The 23,205-nt window shown below is 43.7% G+C and overlaps 3 protein-coding genes across 3 annotated transcripts; 2 read left to right on the top strand and 1 right to left on the bottom strand.

Annotated features, from left to right (window-relative positions):
* The first annotated feature begins 712 nt into the window (after window positions 1–712).
* Betacop (coatomer subunit beta) lies at window positions 713–4,879 on the top strand. The gene is made up of 10 exons (XM_076768164.1): window positions 713–852; window positions 1,029–1,444; window positions 1,519–1,852; window positions 1,920–2,208; window positions 2,275–2,615; window positions 2,690–2,954; window positions 3,033–3,400; window positions 3,478–3,922; window positions 4,004–4,239; window positions 4,310–4,879. Exons 2-10 carry the CDS (start codon window positions 1,077–1,079, stop codon window positions 4,538–4,540), a joined length of 2,877 nt encoding a protein of 958 aa, XP_076624279.1. The 5' UTR covers window positions 713–852; window positions 1,029–1,076; the 3' UTR covers window positions 4,541–4,879.
* On the bottom strand, window positions 4,819–12,989 carry Trpl (transient receptor potential-like). Its single transcript, XM_076768163.1, has 18 exons — window positions 12,815–12,989; window positions 11,791–12,008; window positions 11,490–11,712; window positions 11,206–11,403; window positions 10,800–10,989; window positions 10,224–10,409; window positions 9,831–10,021; window positions 9,584–9,762; window positions 8,893–9,177; window positions 8,633–8,823; window positions 8,486–8,568; window positions 8,302–8,423; window positions 7,748–7,935; window positions 7,426–7,616; window positions 7,039–7,235; window positions 6,693–6,965; window positions 6,407–6,545; window positions 4,819–5,386 (listed from the first exon to the last, which is right to left on the bottom strand). Exons 2-18 carry the CDS (start codon window positions 11,968–11,970, stop codon window positions 5,103–5,105), a joined length of 3,300 nt encoding a protein of 1,099 aa, XP_076624278.1. The 5' UTR covers window positions 11,971–12,008; window positions 12,815–12,989; the 3' UTR covers window positions 4,819–5,102.
* Window positions 12,990–14,865: 1,876 nt separating this feature from the next.
* LOC143343545 (uncharacterized) lies at window positions 14,866–17,213 on the top strand. Its single transcript, XM_076768524.1, has 5 exons — window positions 14,866–15,019; window positions 15,174–15,256; window positions 16,088–16,321; window positions 16,714–16,857; window positions 17,046–17,213. The coding sequence occupies exons 1-5, from the start codon at window positions 14,866–14,868 to the stop codon at window positions 17,211–17,213; spliced, it is 783 nt and encodes a 260-aa protein (XP_076624639.1).
* Window positions 17,214–23,205: the final 5,992 nt, after the last annotated feature.

Here is a 23,205-nt window from a genome sequence, read left to right on the forward strand (position 1 = left end):
AAGTAAAAAATGCCTGAGGTCCAATTCAGCTGTGTGAGAGTAAGAAGGATAGATTCACATTCACCGCCTTCCTCGAATCCCCGAAGCTATACGAAACGCCAGAACTCATATACAAGGTGGTTATGCATTGGTGTGTGTAAGTGGAGGGGTAGTTTCCTTTGGGCGCAGGCTTACCGTCTGATAATACTGCACTGGCTTTTTCAATCCCTCCCACAGTCAACTCACATGTATTTCCGCACACACTACAGCTTTCTGCCCATCAATACTAATTCAGCGAATAGTTTCTCAACTGACCGCCATCCATGAGAAGAGGCCGCTAAAATCATCTTCGAATTTTCAGGTCGGTATGGCAGTCAGATTCGGCCGCAAAAGTCCATAAGGTGATAGGTCTACTTGTATTACAGACGTGTGCTAGAATTATAAAACTATCTAGACTATTCTAGACGCGAGTAACATATAAGGGTCGCCATTTTCTATTTCTTTCGATCCCTCTTCGTTCGTATAAATCGATACACAAAACATTTTACGAACACGCAATCGTACGGTCGATTGAAATCAAAGTATTAAAGTACAGGGACAGAAACCGAGATTTGAATTATCATCTTTGTAAATTATGAACGCTTGAGCGATATTTTACAAAAGAAACAATTACGAAAGTTTCGAAGATTTTTCGATCTACGTGGAGGCTTAGACAGTGGCGCTACCTGTCCTTATTTCAGTAGTTCCCGTGGTCTCCTGATTGGGGGGTTGACACGTATGCTGTTTCCCTAGTTTTCAGATTTGCATAAATGTCAGTTGACCATTGGAAGAATATTGTTGTCCTTTATTTTTGCGTGATTTTCTCGTGATCAGGTACGTCTAACGCCATCGACGCCCACAAATTCGTGTGCGTTCGATGTATTTCGCGATATAGTTACACTCGAACATAACCTCACTTTCGATCTATTTCGCGAACAACATTACTTTTTACTCGTATCATTATTCATCTTTCAACAGTAAACTATACGTCGATCGATTTTATTTTCCAGGTCGCAAGATTAGTTTTTCTTGGCAAAGTGTGAGAAACAATAGCAAAAATGAGTACGGTCGTCGAACAACCTTGCTACACTTTGATAAATATTCCAACCGATTCGGAGCCGTTAAACGAACTCCAGCTGAAGCAAGATCTCGAAAAGGGCGATGTTCAAACGAAAATTGAAGCCCTCAAGAAAACAATTCATATGATACTGAGCGGGGAACGCTTGCCAGGGCTTCTGATGACTATCATCAGGTTTGTCCTACCCCTGCAGGATCACACAATTAAAAAGCTTCTGTTAATATTCTGGGAAATAGTTCCAAAAACATCTCCTGATGGCAAGTTGCTACAGGAAATGATATTAGTCTGCGATGCTTATAGAAAGGACCTGCAGCATCCAAATGAATTTGTCAGAGGTTCAACTCTTAGGTATTAGTCGTACAAATGGTATATCTCGTCGATTGAAGCTTGCATGAATGCAAGAATACTTTTGCATCTTTCAGATTTTTGTGCAAATTGAAAGAGCCAGAACTTCTGGAGCCACTAATGCCTGCAATAATTGCCTGTTTAGAGCACAGACACTCCTATGTCAGGCGTAATGCTGTGCTGGCCATTTTCACAATTTACAGAAACTTTGAGTTTCTAATACCGGATGCGCCAGAATTGATAGCAAAATACTTGGAGGGGGAACAGGATATGTCGTGTAGGAGGAACGCGTTTTTGATGCTCTTGCATGCCGATCAGAGCACGGCATTGTCTTATTTAGCTTCTTGTCTGGACCAAGTGCCCAGTTTCGGCGACATACTGCAACTGGTTATCGTCGAATTAATTTACAAGGTGCATACGCGCGGCAGAATTTTCTATTCTTCACTCGTCTTCGATTCTAGAGCGTACGCGTTTGCAGGTTTGCCTCGCGAATCCATTGGAAAGGGCGCGTTTCATCAGATGCATTTACAGTTTGTTGAATTCGCCGAGTGCTGCCGTTCGTTACGAAGCGGCTGGCACTCTGGTGACGCTTTCCAGCGCACCCACGGCGATCAAGGCTGCGGCTTCTTGCTACATCGAATTGGTCGTCAAAGAAAGCGACAATAACGTAAAACTGATCGTATTAGATCGTTTGATCGCGATGAAGGATAGCCCCGTCTACGAAAGAGTCCTTCAGGACCTGGTCATGGACGTACTTAGAGTTCTAGGTGGGTTGCGGAAGCAAATGCACTGAGAATGTTCATCGGGAAGGAAAACGTTCGTTCGTGTTGCAGGCTCGCCGGCATTGGAAGTCAGAACCAAAACGTTGGCTCTGGCCATGGATTTGGTAACCACTCGTACGATCGAGGAAATGGTCCAACTTCTGAAGAAGGAAGTGCTCAGAACGGCCGGCGGGGAACACGAAGATGCTGGCAGATATCGTCAGCTTCTTGTGCGGACTTTGCACGCTTGCTCTATTAAATTCTCCGACGTGGCGGCTACAGTGATTCCTGTGCTGACGGATTTCCTCTCGGAGAACAACGAGGCCGCAGCCACGGACGTATTGGTGTTCGTTCGCGAAGCGATTCAGCGTTTCGAGAACCTCAGACCTCTCATCGTTGAGAAGCTTCTTGAGGTAGGTGTCCCGAGCAGTCGCTTATGCCCATCGTTGATTGAGTTATGCTCAATATCTTGTCTGTTTGTATGCAGGTGTTTCCACATATCAGATCCGTGAAAGTGCACAGGGCGGCCCTGTGGATTCTCGGTGAGTACGCAACGTCCAAGGAAGACATAGAGGCAGTGATGGGTCGTATACGGGCTGCCCTGGGAGAATTGCCGTTGCTCGAGGCCGAAAACAAACGTCAGGCTGGCGAGAAGTCGGTGGATGACGGAAGTACCGATGCTGCACCGGCGCAATTGGTCACGTCGGATGGAACTTACGCTACTCAGAGTGCATTCAGCGCGGCATCTTCGCGTAATTATCTTTTTCTCCGACACGACCATCAGGTATCGACCGGATTATCGTTTTAATGATTGCTTGGTGGGGCTGCAGGGAAGAAAGAAGAGAAGCGTCCAGCGTTGGTTCAGTACATGATGGAGGGCGACTTCTTCATTGGCGCCTCTTTGGCTACCACCTTGGCGAAGTTAGCGCTCCGCTACAAGAGCCTCGAGAGCGATCTTCAAAAGAGCAATCGTATGCAGGCGGAGGCGATGCTGGTGATGTCCAGCGTGTTGCAGTTGGGCCGTTCTGGTCTTCCCACGAAGGCAATGACCCACGACGACGCTGAACGGTTGTCCTTGTGTCTGAGGTCCTTGGCCTGCCCGATGCCGCTGGTTCAAAAAGTGTTCACCGAGGGTTGCCGCGACGCTCTTGGCAGAATGTTAACAGCGAAGGCCGAGGAAGACTCGCAGAACCAGAAGGTCAGTTATTGAGATGCTTTTACTCGAAGGGAATCGATTCGTCGAAATGAAGAAAATCGGCTTGTATATGATCGCAGGCGAAGGAAAAGCCAGGTAGCATCGTCCAGGTGGACGACGCGATCCAGTTCCTACAGCTGAGTCGTGGATCGGACCTAGCCGGCGGAGCTGGTGACATGTTCGAGCAGAGCCTTAGCGCGGCTGTCGCTGGAAGACCTGGTGCTGCTGGTGATGCCCCAGCACCGAGTGCTTTGAGCAAGGTCACCCAGCTGACTGGCTTTTCAGATCCCGTTTACGCCGAGGCCTTGGTCCACGTTAATCAATACGACATCGTGCTGGACGTCTTAATAGTAAATCAAACCGAGGATACACTGCAAAATTGCACGTTAGAGCTGGCGACGATGGGCGATTTGAAGCTCGTGGAGAGGCCACAGCCTATCGTGCTCGCCCCGAGGGACTTCGCGAGCATCAAAGCGAACGTGAAGGTGGCATCCACGGAGAACGGAATAATATTCGGAAATATAGGTGCGGTTGTGAAGCGTATCGAAACGAAGGTTAGCTTAGGTTAGAGTACGCAATCTAAAAATGTCGATCGTTTCTGTTCAGTGTACGACGTGTCCGGTGCTGGGTCCGATAGGAGCGTCGTTGTCCTAAACGACATACACATAGATATTATGGATTATATAGTGCCTGCAACGTGCACCGACGCAGAGTTCCGACAAATGTGGGCAGAGTTCGAGTGGGAGAACAAGGTGTCTGTTAACACGACGTTGTCGGATCTGAGGGAGTATCTTGCCCATTTATTGAAGTCCACGAACATGCGCTGCCTAACCCCGGAAAAGGTACGTAATTCAATTTGCACGGTCGATCGAACGGAAATACAGCCAACTCGGTATTGTAATACTGTTTCAGGCTCTTTCTGGGCAGTGCGGGTTCATGGCTGCTAATATGTACGCGAAATCAATATTTGGCGAGGATGCGTTAGCGAATATGTCTATCGAAAAGCCATTGAATAAACCGTATGCACCGGTGGTCGGCCATATTCGTATCAGAGCGAAGAGCCAAGGAATGGCATTGTCGTTAGGAGATAAAATTAATTCCACGCAAAAAGGTCCACATAGTAAAGTTGTTCAGGCTGCTTAAGCCGCATAGTTTTAAATCTATCCCCTCCAACGTCAGTATTCGAATTGTTTCGATAAAAATGTACCCGATTTGATTCGTCTGATCTAAATGGCGCCCCCCTCCATTTTCCTTTGCCAATTTCACAATATCAATCTTTTGCATTAGATATTCGAGTATATTTTATACGATATACGCTCGTACTAATTTGTGCGCCATTTCTATTTTACTTTTCCTTTGTTTTGTACCGTAAATGCCGTCGAACGATGATACCTACGTATCTGTAAGTGAAGACAATGTAGTACACACGATACTTTAGCTATAAGCCTGTATTTTATTTAATTAAAACTGATTTTTCTGATACATATTTTTTAAGGAATAAAGAACCAACACTACACGCTCGTTTTCAGTGTCAGTTTATTCTTGTACGACATAAAAATATTGCGGAGCGTGATATGTTTCGACGAAGTGCCTGATCTATTTGCGTCCGTTAATAAAAAAAAGTTGACTCGATTTATACGATCTCGTACTGCTAACACGACGTTCGGTACATTGTTTGTTTTAAACATTTTCGCGATTTGATATTTCACAACCAACCTCCCCTTCGAGGTGATCTGCTGGTCGAAAATCGCGGCGATTTCGGCATAACCGCTACCAATTTTTCCTTATCCTCTGGCGTACCCGACATCCCAATACTCGTAATTTTTTTAGGACTTACTGTTGGCTTTGCTCGCGATTTGATTGTTCGATTATCGGTAGCAGGACCAGGTAACATGGAATCTATGGCTGCATTAGGTTGGTGGCCAAGTCTCGATGAACCAGATGGAACTTTGGGGGCGTTCATGGAATGGATGGACAGTGTTGATGCTTCTGTAATTTACAAATACAATTTGGACAAAAGAAATAAAGAAAATGTTTAAGCTTGGTTTTATCCAGAGGGTGTCGATGTCCTACAATAGTGAAAGTGCTGTTACATAGACAATAACTTATATAGAAGTCGAATCTTGATAGCTAGTAATTTTCATCGAAAATCACTAGCGTCGTATGCGATACCATTTTACTTCTAGCCTTCACGTCCAATATGGACGTCGTACCATTCAAAGGTTAGCAGTGGATGGAACTTAGAATATTTTCTAAGACAGGTTTGATAGAATTAGAAACAAAATACAGGAACGGGATTTTAACATTTATTAACTTCGGTGGTTTGCTTGCATGTGGTCCCTAAAATCATAATCTTAAACCATAGACGAGGTATAGAATAGATGGTGCATGCAATGCTTTTTTCTGTCGCAAAGATTTTCTTATCATTTCCAACCTTACCGGTTCACACTGGAATTCGAATTTCAAGATTTTTTTTCTCGAAAGCGGGTAGGATTTCGATGGTGTGTCTATTGACCAAAAATGATTGTAATTGACCCCCGCAACAGAAAATAATTTTTTCAGAACGATTTGAAATTTTTTAATTTTGTCAAAATATCTGTCCACTTAATCGAATTTTTTTCTCGAAAGTGGGTAGGATTTCGGTGGTGAGTCTATTGACCCAAAATGATTGTAATTGACCCCCGCAACAGAAAATAATTTTTCCAGCACGATTTAAAATTTTTTAATTTTGTCAAAATATCTGTCCATTTACTCGAATTTTTTTCTCAAAAATGCGTAGGATTTTCCCTACACCTTCTCTGTGTTTAAACTTAGAATCACTAAAGTATTGATTTTTTACGATGTTGGTACGTCAGTTCATGAACCAGAAACTCTTATTAAATGTTAGATCTATTGTACACCTCATCAGTGATCGTATTACTTATAATCTAAGAATTTATTTTAAAATAATCACTTGTTTTAAATCTTTAGTGTCACAGAATAATTTACAAACGCTCTACCGAGCCTTACCAGTCGATTGTTGGCAGGTCGCCGATGACAAGTTTGGAGATTTTCGTTTGCTGGTGCACGATGGCGTTCGAGGCAGCACAGATGGTGTACCTTTAATAGATTTCTCGTCGACATAGTCCATCGATACCACTGGCTTCGGCTGTAAAAGAAAGTATACTTGGGGGGTGCTTTAAGTAATTAACGATCTTTTTATAAATAGTAATATAAGACTGTAAACAGTGGTATTAAAATAATTATATTACTACCTTGTTGGACTTCAATTAAATCCTTCTTCTGCGACTCTTACCTTGATAACACGTGCATCGGGACTGACCGTTACCGTCAGTTTGGGAGGATCACATGATCCTTCCTGAGGAGCCTCGTCGGTTTCGACAATGTCTTCGAGAACGTGAAGAATCGTCGCAGCCGTGCTCTCGGGCAGTTCGATAGGCGACACAGGTGGCAAAGGGCTCTTGCTAGTCAGCTTCTGTGCTTCCTCCATGGCTTTCTTCAAGGTCTGCTGAGAGGCCTTGCTGTTGCTCTTACCGATTTGCGAGCTTTTTATAGCACTGCTCACGACCTGTAATCGTTCTACTTGTGCAAAACTATTTACAGACTCCGGCGCAATAATTTTTACAGAATCGAGATCGTACTTGGGTCCAACGATGGTTAGGCGATCGCATCACGGCCAGCTTGGCAATTCTTTTCCACCTGGCAACGTTGTCCTCGCCTTCGGCGGGTGGCTGAAGAGTCGCCATTTCCTCTATTTCTGATCCCGCGACTGGAGCTGCCACGTGGAAGTCCTTCATCAGCCTCCTCTCCCAAACCTTCATTCTCTTGCCTAGAACAGCTGGATACCACTTATATCCATTAGCAACGATTTTGTCACAGTGGTTCTTCGTTTTTTTTTCCAGAAACAAGAGATAGCAAATTATGCACAAAGGCAATTCCATTGTAATTAATATTCCAGGACTCGGAGTGTATTATTATCTAGTCTCTCCGTTGAGATTTTCTCCTCGGTTTGGGACAATTGTGCTCACTTCTTTCTTTGGTGTCAGCGCCATTGATGTCCATGCCATTCCGCCTGAGGATCTCCAGCAGCTCGCACCGCCACGAGGACAGGTCCGACTTGAGCTCGTGGATGTCGTCCTCGGTAACAGGATCCATTTCGTGCTCGGAGTGCGCGTTCACGACGTACCGCCATACCAGGGCCCTCATAACAGCCCCGTACCTACCGCAAAAAACCGTACAAATAAGCTCCGTCGTAAAAGACGAGAGCACCTGGGCTCCCGCGTCGACGCCGTTATCGAGTCGTTATGTTCCTCTAGAGATCATAAAATTGCCATCCAATATCGTTATTACTTGTAGCCGTGCGTTCGCTTGTAATCGCTCGACTGTCTGGCAACCCGTTTCCTCTGCAAGCCGCACAGCCTGAACAGCAGTTTAGGCGGCGGGAGGACGTTGAACGGGGGCGGAAGCGTGCCGCCTTCCTCGAAGTAGCTCATCCACAGCTTCGTCCTTGCGAACTTCCACTCCGTGTCTGCGCGTTCCTGCCAAGTTAAATAAGAAAACGTGAGCCGCCTCGGCAAAGAGGTTTGGGACGGTGATGTCACATGTCGCTTTCCAAGATGGCGGGATCAGCTGAGCGTGAGGGGACACCGCCTCGAAATTTCTATCAGAGATTTTCGCCATTCAAACCTACGAGAGTGAGTCAATAATTATCAGCAATTATTGTCCCCATTGGCAAGATTGCCTGTAGGTAGTCTCCATCTTATTACTTCTATACAGTTTTGTTGTTGGTTATGTTAGCCGTGGCTGGCTTGCTATAATGGCTGCCATTCTGTTTGCACCATTTAAATAGAATTGACTCACCCTAGTATTTTGCATGCATTCTTCATAGCTAAAGACGCGTGTACCTCGATCATGGCGTAGCTGTTGCTCATCATAGCTATCAGGAGATTCAGCAGAACGATCACGTTGATCACGGAGTACGAGCCGAACATCAACAAGCCCCAAAATCGAGTGTAAGACTTGATTCCTGAAAATCCAATCGAGGGAAGAAGCTTACGAAACGGTCTTGCGCTTGCACCTTCAACTTACCGGCGAGTTCGAAGCTGTCTATCCCAATGCCGCCGAAACTGGCCCAAAACAAACTCTGACAGGACTCGAAGAGACTGCTGAAGCTGCATAGACAAGAAAAAACGATCGGTGGTAGTTTTTAACTGGCAATGACACTGTGCCACGTACCTTCGCCATCGTAAGCAGGACTCACTGGCTGCGTCCCAGGAGGGATCTCCGAAGTTAATGTAGCACTTCTTCCGTTCCAATTCGGCGAAGTACCAGAGTAACTGGTTCAACCCGCAAGCGAAGGCAAAGAGCACCAGGGTGTAGATGAAGAAGAATTTTACAATGTCTATCACCATCCTACCTAGGGATATCTGAGGCAACAGGCTTATTAACCACGTGTCATGAATAGATTATCATCCTACGAGAGTCAATGGAGGTACCTGAAGAGGACCCAGATGAGGATTGATGCTGAACAAATGGATCAACTTCAAAGCACTGAAGACATTGGCCCCCGCGAACAGACCTTCGGCTATCAACTGAGGATCAAAATCGCTCCAGGTTTCCCTGGGCACCATGGCCGCCATTGCGTCCTGTTTTATTTCAGCCCTTTGCTGAAGGTACGCGGCTGTCCTCAACACGACGGTTCCGACGTAGAGAAAATTCCTGGTGAAATCGATGAAGTTCCACATGTCGCGCAGATACGCCTTCAATCCATCCACGTAAGCCTTGAAATTTGAACGCAACACGTGCTTCTGTAAGCACTTCTTTTTGCTTAAATTTACTACTCGAAGGAAGACTAATCTGCTACACCGGAATAGCTATTTTACTTATTTTTGTTGGTCAGGCAGGGTACTTAGTACCTTTGAGTCTACAGTACTCTAGAACACTTAACACTCTAGAGTTCTTAGTACCTTTGAGTCTATAGTATTCTAGAGCACTTAACACCTTAGAGTTCTTAGTACCTTTGAGTCTATAGTACTTTAGAGTCGTTAGCTTCTTAGTAGCCCAGTGTTATTAGCATTTATTTGAATTTACAACTTCAAGCAACAAGATGTAAGAAGAGAATTTGAGCTTTAATCGAAGCATCTTAACTACAATAGTAAAAGTATAGTTGCTAGACATCTCCAGTACCTCTCTCATCTCTTGCCAAATAAATCCAAGAACGTATAAGACAACGATACCCTCTAAAAACGACGGGGCAGCGCCTCGTTGCCTAGCCAGTTCGATTTCAATGTTCCTCTTCGCCTCTTGGCTGCTGAAAATTTTCACTAGTTCCATGTCTGCGCGTTGCGACACCAATATGAGGATAACTGCAACGATTGTTCTTACTCGTAGCTTCATCGTGTATTACAATTAGATCGAGTGTCTGAAGACTCACACAGAAAGAATACGTAGGACGAGGCGTGAACAAGGAACTTGACGAATGGCCTTCGCATCTGTTGGCCATTCCTTGATCTAGGCGCCAGTAAATACATTATACAATAAAAGGGGAACAGCATTGCGGTTTTTGCGACCACTCCGAACCTCTGCAAAGTGGACATGCGTCGAAAACCAGGTAAACCATCGTACCTTTAATTGCAAATGGAAATTCAATCTTAAATTAATGCACTTAAAGAGACGAAGTATTATTAACAGAGGTGTTCGCTTCGTTCTATTGTCTCGAGAAGATAATGAGCGAAACGGGTTTCGCAATTTTCTCGTGGCAATTCCGGAATGATGATTCGGTAAATTCAGAAGCGGGAAAGTTGAAATAACTTGTTAACGAACTCACCAAATCGCCGCCAAGAGTTGCTGTACCCGGGGATGAGCGACGAAAGTTTTCTGTTTATATTGTATGGCCAGCTCCAATCTGGCCAAATGCTTCGTGACCAAATTGTTCTCGTCGTCCGGGTCGTAGTTGAGTATGGTGTATAGTTCAGTCGTGGTTCGCACTTGTTGCAGCAGATCGACGGCGAACCTAATTAAAACCGAAGGGTGACGCAACACTTGATCCTGTTAAGTGTTAATATTCTCGCGTTTACGAGCACATAGCTATGGAAGACGTGTTTACACCACGCATTTCTCCACTGTAACGTTACTATGGTGTTACTACAATAAAGTACATAATTCATTCTTTAATATCATCAGTATCTCATGAATCCTAGTAGTCAAACTGTGGACTTATAATCCCCTATCTAAATAGGGACCCACATCAACCTAGTAGTACCCTAGAACTTAGTTGAGGTAACTACATCAAATGGATCATATATGAATTCAGCTACAATGCTGGAGAAATGTTGGGCTAGCATCTGGAAGCCTCAATGGGTTCAATAACGATAAATGGTAGATCTAGTAGAATGATACTTACTTCTCTACTTCCTTACGAAGCTTCAAGTACTCTCCCCTGCTCTCTGGTTCGGCGATCGCCAGGTCACGAAGTTCCCAGCTTAATTGGAAGGCAGTTAGCAGAGGATCTGGTGAGCTCAGTGCTATCAAGCATCGACTGGCCAAGGCCTTGTACTCGGACATTCTGGTAGCCGATAGTCTCAGAGGATCACCTAAGTACCAAGAAAGGAGATCAGCATTGAAGACACCTTAACATTTTAGAGTTCTTAGTACCTTTAAGTCTAAAGCACTCTAGAGCACTTAACATCTTAGAGTTCATAATACCTTTGAGTCTATAGTACTCTAGAGCACTTAACATCTTAGAGCTCTTAGTACCTCAGAGTCTATAGCAAAAATCTCGTTGTGCAGAAATTTAACGGATGTCTCACCCGTAGTAGATCGAAGGCAATCGCTACATCCGCACTTGATGTCGTGTGGCATGGGTAAGCTTGCCCCGCGATCCAACAATAACTTCAAGATCTCGTAATTGTTACGCTGCGCGGCCAGAATCAAGGGAGTTATTTCCGGTGCATACCTGGCGGATACCGGATCGACTTTCTGCCAACTGTGAGTGATCTCTTGGACGTCTACGAAGGAATAATGCGAAAATGTTACAAAACTTTACGAAGCAGGTCCATTGAACATCTTCGACAGATAACAAAAGAAGTCTCACCATTGTTTTCGACTATAGAATCGACAGTGAGAAGTTCCTCGTGCTCCAAGAGAAGTTCGACAGCCTCGACAAATTCCTGATCGATCGCGCGAAGAAGGGCGTCCTTCGTCTCGACGCCCAGCACGATGAGCAGCTCGACCATCTCCAAATTCTCCGCCTCGATCGCCAGGGACAGGGCACTGCGACCAAGACTGTCCATGCAGTTTATGTCCACCGACTTGCCCTGAAAGTCAGGACACAGTTCCGGTGGTTCCTCGTTCCTTATTAGGCAGAAGTATAAAAATTCTGGCGGACGACTCACGTTAATGCCGCCCTTGTAAGCCGACTGAATGAATCTCTTCACGTTGACCAGGTCGCCTCTTTCCACCGCCAGCAAGTACTTCTTCTCCTCGATGTTCAGGGGCTTAGGCAGATGGATGGTGTAGCTTTCCGTCTCGCTGGGAGGAGACTCCAGTTCTCTCTCGGACTTCTCACAGCCCATTTTGGACCACGGTTCGCACGTGGATCCCCTGACAGCCTCTGTCGAAGAAGCCAAGGTGGTAAACGTCAAGGTACAACTAGTTGAAGCGTGACAACGTTTGGTTGATCTACCCAGGTTACTAAGAGGTTGTGGACCTGGTGGTGGTGTTGGCAAACCAGACTCAACCAAAAGGGAACGTCTTTAGATGCAATTACACTGAGTCACTTAAGTATGCCCTGGTGCAGCTAGAGATAGATACTGTGGGATCTTCCAAGCTTGGTGTTATAGGTACGTTAGTCCCAGGTATACTAGAGCAACGCCCAAGTTGCTAATTGAGAGTTGGTAGGTGGTGGTTCAAGAGGTGTGTAGCAGGTGATAGAATGGGATCAGTTGAACGACCCTCGAGGTGGCGTGCACCGACGGTACTGGCACACTTGTCGCTTTCCAGCAATACGCCATCTTTGTCATTCCATCAACCATTTTAACAGTATACTGTCTACCTTGCAATTTACTGATTATGTCATCAAGCGGTCTATTAATGGAAGCTAGTGATCGATAAACAGAGAGTATAATCACAAATTGTCCCCGTGAAAATTAAACATTCTGATGCACCTGCCTTGCCAAAGAGTTAATTGATTAGAGAAGAGAACTATAGAGTTTCAATTCTCATTTTACCACTAACAGTTACATCCTATGTTCACTAGATCAATAAAGAGACCAGTCTAGGATCTAAAACTTCTGCTTAAAGGTCTAAAACTAACACCACGATGCCGTTCCCAATTACGAAAGATCTCAATCATTGATGGAGAGCACTTAGTACTGTCCTAGCAGCAGCCAGGGGACCTGTTCTTAATTATTTACGAACCTCGGTCGTTTCCCCCGCCACGTCACGTCCGCACAAGGTCCACGAGTCCGCAGTTTACTCAGTTTTGGTATCGGAACAGCACTCCGGACGACATTAAAAATCCCACGAGGTGAAAGGTCAATAGCGTGAAATCATTCGAGGGAACGACATGGGACTCCGCGAAGCCGTAAACGAAGGGAACTTTGCGGCTAAACACTGGTCGTCCACCGGCCGCGCTTATATAGCGGATGATGGAAATCGAATTACGAGCATTAACCGAGACCCTGTTTACTTGTCCGGTTGTTTAAAGTACCGTAAACACGCGGACTAATTTGCTTACCGATATCTCGTTAGCCACGCGAGGGATCGTTAGAAGGTACCAGGCACTGGGAATCGAACAGTGTTCGTACAATACGAACGGAGATGATCCGGAGTGGTTGATGTCGTTTGGCGATGCGTGCTTTTAGCCCGAGCTTACAGTCCATCGGCTTGGCGCAACACGAGGAACGCGATGGTGCATTTTAATGCATCCTGTGAATATTCATGACTCGGTCAACCCGTGAGGACTGATATTTTTCAAGGATGTCAGGGGCTCGTAAAATCCGACTGTCGATGGGGTTCGCTCGCCATCAAATTACAGCTCGAGGAGCACGTCCCGTCTTTACAACTCTGCAATACGATCGTCCCGGATCGGTGCTTTCGCGCGATTCCTTTTTTTACGAGGATTGTCCACTCGAACGACCCCTAAAAGCGACGACCCCCCCTGGCCCGTTGATTTTCCGCGTCGATCGATACGGCGCGGACAGGAGGCAACGAACGACAGCAGCAACAGCGCCTGGTGAATCGATATTTGGCTATTAATTCGGTACACAGTGCAGCCTCGGATCAACAGTTCGACGATGTCGCCACGAAACGCTAGAAAACACGTGCAACGTGCGAATCGAGTGCCTCCCGATCCTCGAATCGAGGCTACAGTCAGGGTGAGATCGAGTGGATGGATCAAGGTCGCCTTCTGTACTGAATAAGTTCATGAGATCGTAGATGGCGCCACTGTAGACAGTTGGATCACTTACTTATAACTTGATTTATTTATATATTCAACTATTTTTCTTCTTCATCTATTATTTTTTGAGGTGCTCAAATGAATAAATATGTCATTTGAACATAACCTAAATTCAACTCGATATTTTATTCCCTCGTGTTTGGAATGCGCGTAATGAGAACGAAGCAGCTAAGAAATCGCGTAACGTCTTCGTGGCAAAGGCCTCAAAGTAGCCAGTATTAAGGCCGGTTAACAACGCAATCCACAGAGTTGCAGCTGAGAAATTCATTAAACTGGCTCTGTATTAAAATGTTGAGCCGCGGGAGGACGAAGGTGGCTGGATTCATAAGCAAGAAAAGAAGCCAGCTGTTTACGCCGCGGCTTCATCCGCTCCGGCGTCGTTTCGTGCAATGTTTGCTCGGTGGCTCCATCCACGGAAGATGGTCGGCCATCGTGGATGAGCTCGTCCCATAATTAATGCGAATTTTCTTTCACATTTTGCTTTTCGTAAAATCTAAAGGAAAGTTAGTAAATTCTACCTTCACGCGTGCCCTATTATTACGATATTTCCTAGTTAACGCGGGACAGTCGTAAATTTAAAAAATAAAAAAATAACAAAGAGAATAAGGAGAAAAGAGCTTGCCCCAGTTTTGTAGAGCCGCTACAGGGTGGCTCGATGTCTCTATCGTGCCAGGATTAAACGCAAAAAAGGATTGCCTCTTTAAACCAGCTGGGTAAAAGGAATCACGTTTTCGCGGTCAAATATTAATATTGGACGACAGAAGAGTCTATCCCGAGTGAAAGCGGACGTGCCTGGGACGCCTGGATCGCAAAGAAGCGTCCCTTTGATCGCTCGGAAGCGAAAACTTTCTTTAGCTCGTGAAACGGAGGAAAAACACGTCGGATACGAAGCGGAAAGAAAAAGGATCGATCGAACGCTGTCAATAAATCTCTGCCACGGTCGAACGAGATCTTCAGTGCCAGGATTCGTTCATCTCGACGCTCTTCGAGCTACTGTGGTGCCGTCAAAATGGTGTCGTTGGGCCCAACGTCCAGACTCGTCGGGTTTCTCGTCGTTTCGACGATTCTGTTCGACGATTCGCGAGCCACCGAGAAAATTAAGACGGCTTCTGCTGACTTGAAACGCGCGGAGGACCTCGAAGCTTCTCCCAGCGTCCACGGAGGCACGTATTTATGATTATCGAGTGATTTGGAGAGATTAGAGTGCTCGTAGTCGAAAAGTCCTTTGTCATTTTGCAATCTCTCGCGTCTGTCGTTTTATAGGTTAGGTCTACTTTGCACTTTTTCAATGAACACATTTGCAATTAATTGAAACAGATGGGGGCAAATACGAGGAGAAGGGTGGTGGTACAAAGTTTCACGAGGATCACCATTCCGTCGATGAAGAAAAGGGTGACAAGGTACATTAATATTAACTCTTAAATTATTTCTATCGTTTAAATGCTCGTAAAAATTATCATATGGAGTACTATAAATTTCGTGGGAGGCTTTCTGAGATGAGTGACCTCGCGAGCCAGTGGCTTTGACCACCATTGTTGCATCCTTCGCCTAGCTTTCTCCGCGAGCATCGATGCAAGGCGGGTTGCTACGCTGCAGGCGGATTTTAGTCGATCTTTGAACGCTTATAACCACAAAACAAAGACTCCGTACATTATATATTAACGTATAAAATGCATCGTTTGTTAATTATTCGAGAATTCTTGCGCTGAAAAGGGAATTCATCATCATTTGGAACTGTTAGAGTTGTTCCTGGCTTATGAGACTCTTTCTCTCTCACTCGTTAGTCGACATCGACGTACCAGTGCTCGTCATTGTCGACGACTTTTTTCTCTTTTTATCGCCCCGTAATATTAGAGTCGACGGCATCCAAGGATTATTTATTATACGGTCGTTTTTACGCGAACGATATCCTTGCAGCACCAAATGACGCTTCTTTCTTCACCGGGAAAATATTCTCTGAAACGACACCGTGTTTTTCCGGACCCCTTTTGTACTACGCCACCGCTTCTGATATTGCTTTTCACTTTTACTTCGTGAGGGGACGCTGCCCGTGGGGTGATTAATTCGTCGGCGAACTCGTCGCTTCCCGATTCGATGCAATGCTTTGAAATCTTAAACGATGTTTGGACACGACATTTTGTATTTTTTTTGGAGATTCCTGCCCGTCTCTCGCCCGTTAAATCGAAATACAGTCAATGACGAAAGGGTTAATTATGTCCCGTTTGGAACAGGGTTACAAAGTCTTCCACGAGTACGATAAGGGTCAGAAAGGTCATCACGACATAGAGGACCACAAAGGAAAATATGACGAAAAGAAAGGGGAAAAGGAGAAAAAGCACGAGGAGATAGACCATTACGATGAAAAGCATCATGGCGAGGAAGGCGAAAAGGCAGCGAAATTCGACGAGGAAGGGAAACACCAGAAGGGCTACAGCACTAAAGGAGGCCACAGCGTCTTCAAGAAGGTCCGCTTTGTAGTTAATATTCCCATAAATTAAGTAGACTATAATTTCTGTGAGCAGGTAAAGAGATATTAAACAAAATTTCATTTGGATTGGACAAAAATAGCAAGAGTTATAAGGGAATCACAAACACACAGATCTTGAATTTTTCTCTACAATTTAAAGTATACTTAGTATTTTATTATATTAATCGATTAATTAGGGCATCGTTTATTTGTCGTGGAGAGTCTTCGATACACTTTTTCTGAACTTCGTCGAACCTGTCGACGAGATAAGTTTCTTTCTTTCGTCGAACTTGTAACGACTCGGGCGGACAATTTTCCGAGCATCAACGGCAGCGATGCAGTTAACGTATTAATTAAAAATTACTTGGTTAACGCGAGATCGCGTTGCAGGACGAGTACGAAAAGAAGCATGACTTTTACGACGAGTACCACGAAGACGGTGAAAATGAGAAGCATGGAGGTTATCATCACGAACACGAGGGTAAAAAGGGTGGCCACGAAAAGAAGGGACAACTGGACTCTGGTCGTCGCGAGGTCAGTCTAAACGTTTAAATATTTTGATTTTATTATCATGGGGCAATAGTTGAGGTCGAGACCAATCTAAAGAGTGGCGCTACGTGTAAATATCTCCTATAGATCACCACAGATGGCGCCAATAGGGACACTTTTTTAATAAAACGAAATCAATTATTCGAAGTGCCTTGATTTAACTGATGTTTCAGTATCATCACGGCAAGAAGAAGAAGCAAGAGCAGGGTCATCATCATCGCAATCAGAAAGGTCGTAAACATAGCGAGGGCCAGGACAGCCATCATCGAGACGAGAAGAAATATGGGAAAAATGGTGGACACGAATCGGGGAAGAAATGGTTCGCGAGCAACGGACATTAACACCCGAGGGAATTAACCTAGTTGTTACGACAATATACAGGGTATTTACGAGTAATCTTTTAGGGGATGATTAAAAAATCAAAAGGTCTTATAGGTTATCTATTATTCGAATAAAATTTTTCCCAACTTTGCTAACTACGAGACATAGATATTAAAACAAGTCACCTTTTTTTTACTTTTTCACTTATGTAATTAACTATAATTTGTATCATTTCGTATTCGTTTCGTATAAGACATGTAACTCTGATATAATAATAATCTCGTTAGTAATACAAAATTAAAAATCTTTGTGTTTGAAAAATATCTTCTATGGAAAAACTATAGTAAATTAAAAGCTCCACGGATGTTATGCTGCGAAATTATGCAAATGTTGCATGAAATATGTAACCGCATATCCTTTGCTCGCACTGTGCGGTGCGATTTTCGTCGCAGCTCGGAGAAAATGGTGGCCAGGTTATTCGCTGGGTGCCGTAATTATTCAGAAAAATAGCCCATTGAAGCGATCCCCGATGCTTTGTAACACGATTCCCTTGATCGTTCCTGCGCGTTCTAATTACACCGCTACAACATTGGACGTGGTCATTTTAAGTGATAATAGTACCCGCCGCGAAAGATTACCTTTCAGCCGATGAAATTATACAGAGACCGACGAGAAACGGGCAAAAAATACCAGTAATAGTCGCCACTACGATTTTCGCGCCCTCGACGCCATTTTTCATACATTTTGCCAACCTTCCTTTGCAAGATTTGACATTTATTTATCAATATTTCAACTATTTGAACACGTCACATATACAGGGTGTTCGGCCATCACTGGGAAAAATTTTAATGGGGGATTTTAGAGGCCAAAATAAGACGAAAATCAAGAATACCAACTTGTTGAAAAAAAATTTCAAATCGTTCTAAAAAAATTATTTTCGGTTGCAGGGGTCAATTACAATCATTTTTGGTGAATACACATATCCCCGAAATCCAATGCACTTTCGAGAAAAAAATTCATTACTGAAAATATAATGTCTGACCATAACTGTCTGTTACCCTGAAAATTGAAAAGTTTCAAATCATTCTGGAAAAATTATTTTCGTATGCGGGGGTCAATTACAATCATTTTTGGTGAATAGATATACCCCCGAAATCCTACCCATTTTCCAGAAAAAAATTCAGTACTGGCGGAACTTTAAACGTTAATAACTTCTTAACGAAGCCACCATCGACAAATTGGTATTCTCGATTTTCGTCTTATTTTGGCCTCTAGAATCTCCCATTCAAATGTTCCCCAGGGATGGCCGAACACCCTGTATATCGTCACGAATGCACGCTCCAAAAATATTTATAAAAAGCAATATACTTTTTTTAAAAAATTTTATAATTTTATTTTAGGAGGGGAGGATCGCCACCGTTGTCCATTTTTATATCCGCCACTGTTCGAGGTAGAGCAGAACAGAAATTCGTACCCAGGTCTCTCGAAATGATGAAATATCTTCGATCACGCTGACCGATCAAGCGAGAAGTCGTTTTCGTCGCCTCGGCTATACGCCGTGGAAAGTGAAAATCTTGGCGTGAAATTGGCTACGGTCCGCTACCTGTTCTATTGTTGCGATCGCGAACGCTCTATGAATAAGCAGCTGGTATGCGATATCGACTCGCGGAATTGCGAGTCTTCGCTACGACAGGAAGCCAGACGTCGCGTCTCCGAGCATCGGGGCTGCGTTCCGTTCGAAGAGCAAGCCTTTCTTCGCGTAGGAGAACGTTAATTACTTTCGCTGAATGTACACCGCCGTTACGTCGATACTTTTCCTCTTATTTCATGTACAAACGACGGCTGAGAAACGTCTTGCCCCCCTTCGAATCGATCACGAATTATTATCCACGTGCAACTCGACCTCTGTGTGTTTGTGATCACTCTGTAACTTCTACTAGCCTCGTAAAAATCGAATTATACTTTGTCAAGTTGTAGTTTGTGGTCCCACGGACGATATAGGCTATCTAATTTTTGGGAATATTAGGTATATAGTAGGCTACAAGGTTGTTTAAATGAGTGGGACATTGTATGTCGAGTGAAACAGACGATTTGTACTATTTTTATGAAGAATCTTATGGCATTCCTGCTGATAGAAGCTTGTATAATACTAAAGAATATCAAGAATGTCATAACAATACTGCGTGATGTGTGTAGGACCACCGTAGTGAAATGTTAGAGAGAAGTTGGAACGGAATAAATTGACCGCCAAGGTCACTCACAGCTGCTACCCTCCACTCTAGTCACTTGGTGTAAAGCTGCGTGCAGAGTCCCAAGAAACTCATAATGCGTAGTTAAAATCATGCAAAGCCTTCACTTAATTCGAATATCATTTTCTTAAAATGATTTTAAATGCTCTTGAATAACATTCATGCAACATAATAATCTATTTGCTTATGTTATAAAACACTGCTGTTAATTTGACCTAAAGTAAACTAAATTCCTGTAAATACATCTTCTCATAGGAATACAATACTGCCTCGCTTATTGCACAAATCTGCGTTATGGATACATGCAACGAAACCATCCTCACCGCCAATTGTGGACATCGAACTCCATTTGAGTGGCCCAATTTTGAGTTCAGTAGATTCTAAAAACGAAATTTGGCCCACACCTCTCTATATGCAAGCTGGCAGTCCCGATTTTATTGCAAGAAGAGAGGTACTAGTATCGCAAAGCAGAATTCACCGATCGACGAACAATTTTAGGGCAAAGTTCAAGGAAGCGCAGGTAAGTGGTGACCGTAACGAAGTCATCGTTCGTAAATCGAGTAAAATTTCTAAGATGAGCCCAAGATTGCGCCAGGAGATAGTTAAGGGCACCTGTTTGCAGGGTAATGGCGCACGTCGTAGGAGGAAAAAACGTCAGGTATTGTGACGCTAGGCTCGGTGAATCTTCTTTGCCGCCAGTAAATTAATCGGCGGAACTAATCTCGGGGTCCTTTTTTTCTTCTTCCATTATTTCACTCCTACGTTATCCACTCCCACGCGACGCTTCTACCTGTAGAATCCTCGTTGTAGATTCGTCGACCATCAATTTCACCTTTTCTCGTTAAACTACTGTACTTGTTAGCTCTGTCCACGATCACCTAGACTTCGAATCCTCAACTTTCAAGCTTCTTCCGGTTATTTTTTTTTTTAAACGAGTATGAGCACCATCGATTACTCAGGGGTGGATTCACCCCCTTTTTCCCAAGAACTAAGGTTATAAAAGTTCCATTCGAACCGTTTCGACGGAAGTGGTAACTCGATTAAAATTCATAAAATAAATAAATTCGATTGGAATCAATCGCGTAATTACAAAAGCGGACGCAAACGCGCTGGAGCTCGTTAATTATTCTCAATCGTTGGAGATTATTTGTCGTTGCGAAGGATGATTGTTCGCGCGCCACGTTAATCGAAATTGTCACGTTAATGTTATAAAACTGCGGCGAGGGGACCGCTGAAGCTCGACGGGCGGCAAAAAGAAATCCGTTACGAAATAACGAACGATTTGTCGTCTGTTGCAAGCGAGCATAATCAGATTAGTCCTACGAATCGATTGGAAATTTCGTTCATTTTCCATTTCGATGAAATATAAAGGTGTCTTCCAATGAATACACTTACCAAAATTACTAACTTCTCTGAAACAATTTCTGATTTTTATGGAGGTCACGTCAAGGTCAACGTAAGTCATGTACGATATTATGTTAGATTAAACAACGACAATAAGTTTAGTGGTAAATAAAATTTTATCAATCAAAATTCTATTCGATCGAACGAACCGTTAGCCATTTTTTTATGCAAAATTGCACGCGTTTTCAGGTTAATATCTTCCTACTTTGCAATTGTAATATGTCATTCTTTTTTATACGATTTCTCGCGCGAAGAGACAAGAGTCGCGTTACGCAAAATCGCGAATCGTAAACGGGGATTTCCCGAGTCTCTATCGGACGGATTACGTGACGGAACGAGCGCCATTTTTCTGCAGGTTGTTGCAAAAGTGAAAGTTTTCGACCACAAATGAAAAGCACCGAAAACCAGCTGAAATATATTTTACTGTTCGAACGGATCACTGGGAAAATAGTGCACAGAGTGGCTGAGACGATTTTGTCACTTGAATCCGGGGTAAAAATTGTCACTTGAAAGCGGGGACTACTTGCAGGTCGAATAAAAGAAGTATTAACGTCGTCGATGAATTTTTTAATGTGATCTTTTAGAAATGTTCTACTTTGGAATCATCTAACTCGATTTCCTGATCATCGGTTCAAAATTAAAGATCAATAACCGATCGAGCGACACCTAAATGAAAAAGAAATAGCAAAACGATCTCGCGGAGACTGCACATTTCTACTTTTAGCTTCGACACACACTTCCATCATTTACTTTCATTTCCACGAGATCAAATATGTAATCGAAGTTCTCGTTATCCACGATATACGCCGTATATTCTAGCTCTGTACAATTTTTTTATGATCAACGGTTTAATAATTATTTTCACTGTTGTTTTTAGTTTACTATGTTGCCGACGTTACGAGGAAGATCTTTTTGCCATCTGGATTTCTGTGATTTTAATTGACCGATTGCTCGGTGCGATCTGGCCGAGCGACGAATTCTTGTGCAACTGTTCGGAGAAAGGAGGAAGCCGAATCGAGAGATCGATCGACAGAATCGACGTGACTCGCCCCGGCGCCGTTGCTCCCTCGGCTGAACGCGCGCCTCCTAATCGCTGTGAAATTGTCATATTATTCGCGAACGGTTTTCTAAGACGAGAAATCACCCGATATAATTGCCTGGCCAGCCCAGAAACACAGTTCAGTCTCGGTTGTGTCCCCGACGAGCCATGCGAACCGCCCGTCCAACGGCGGCTACCCTGCTGCTTCTATTTTACCTGGTAACGTCCATTTTTTAGATATTCTCTTCCAAAATACTCTTTTTTAAACAATTCGGTCAGATTCGAATCGAAATTGGAACATATCAACATATAATCACTATTTAATTTCTAGAAGAGCACAATATCTACTGATATTTCAAGAATTTACCATTTTTACCATTTTGATATTTCACAAGTAGATCGGTATATATTCATATATAGAATATAAATATGTTTAATGTACAATCTATTGATGTTTTTAGAATCTCAAATGGCCAATAGTTATTTTTTCTGTTATCTATTACAATTTATGTTTGACAGACAACAAGACCACTCTCCACAAACGGAAACACCGTCAGATCGTGGAGATCCGTTCCATCAGCTTCAGATCAGATCGCCTTAAACGATACGACCGCCATAAACGATGGTAACGACGAACGATCGGCCAAATTCCCTACCATTCTCAATTCAGGGAAGATCGATAGCGAGATTTTGTCGCTCGTAGACAATAAAAGCGACGATTCAGGGAGAAATATTGTTTCTCCGAGCACCGACCAACAGGTGAATCAATCCGAGATGCGGATCGTCATGGCGGATGGCACCTTAGACCCGGAGAGCATGGAGCATGCCTTGTCTGTCGTCGAATACGAGCCCCAGAAGATCAACAAAAAGATCAAACGAAAAACTGTCAAAGATCTCAGCATTAATTCCGGTGAATAAGTTCGATAATATTAAAATATTGGAACAAAATTTCTCTGGACCTAAAAATTTCAATTATTGTTTCATTATTATTTAGTGAAAAATTAATATTCGTGTCATTCTAAACAGATTTAAAAATAATTTCACTTTCAGGCTCCGTGGTACCCATCATAGAGAGTGCAACCCTAAGCATTGACACTGCATACTACGAGGTGCCACGTACCAAGCAACCAAAGAAGCTATCTCTGCAATATCACTTCAAACCCAGCTACGAAAGCCAAAAACCGCTCGAAATCGATCCAAAACTCACCCCCAGGGACGTGCACTACTCATACGTAGCGCCGGTGCTGGACAAAGCGATCAAACAGAGGAACTTCAAGGATCGCGCATCAGTGAACCCTCAAACTACCCCCTTAATGGAAG

Source organism: Colletes latitarsis, chromosome 7, assembly GCF_051014445.1.
Source record: "Colletes latitarsis isolate SP2378_abdomen chromosome 7, iyColLati1, whole genome shotgun sequence".
Lineage (NCBI taxonomy): Eukaryota > Metazoa > Arthropoda > Insecta > Hymenoptera > Colletidae > Colletes > Colletes latitarsis.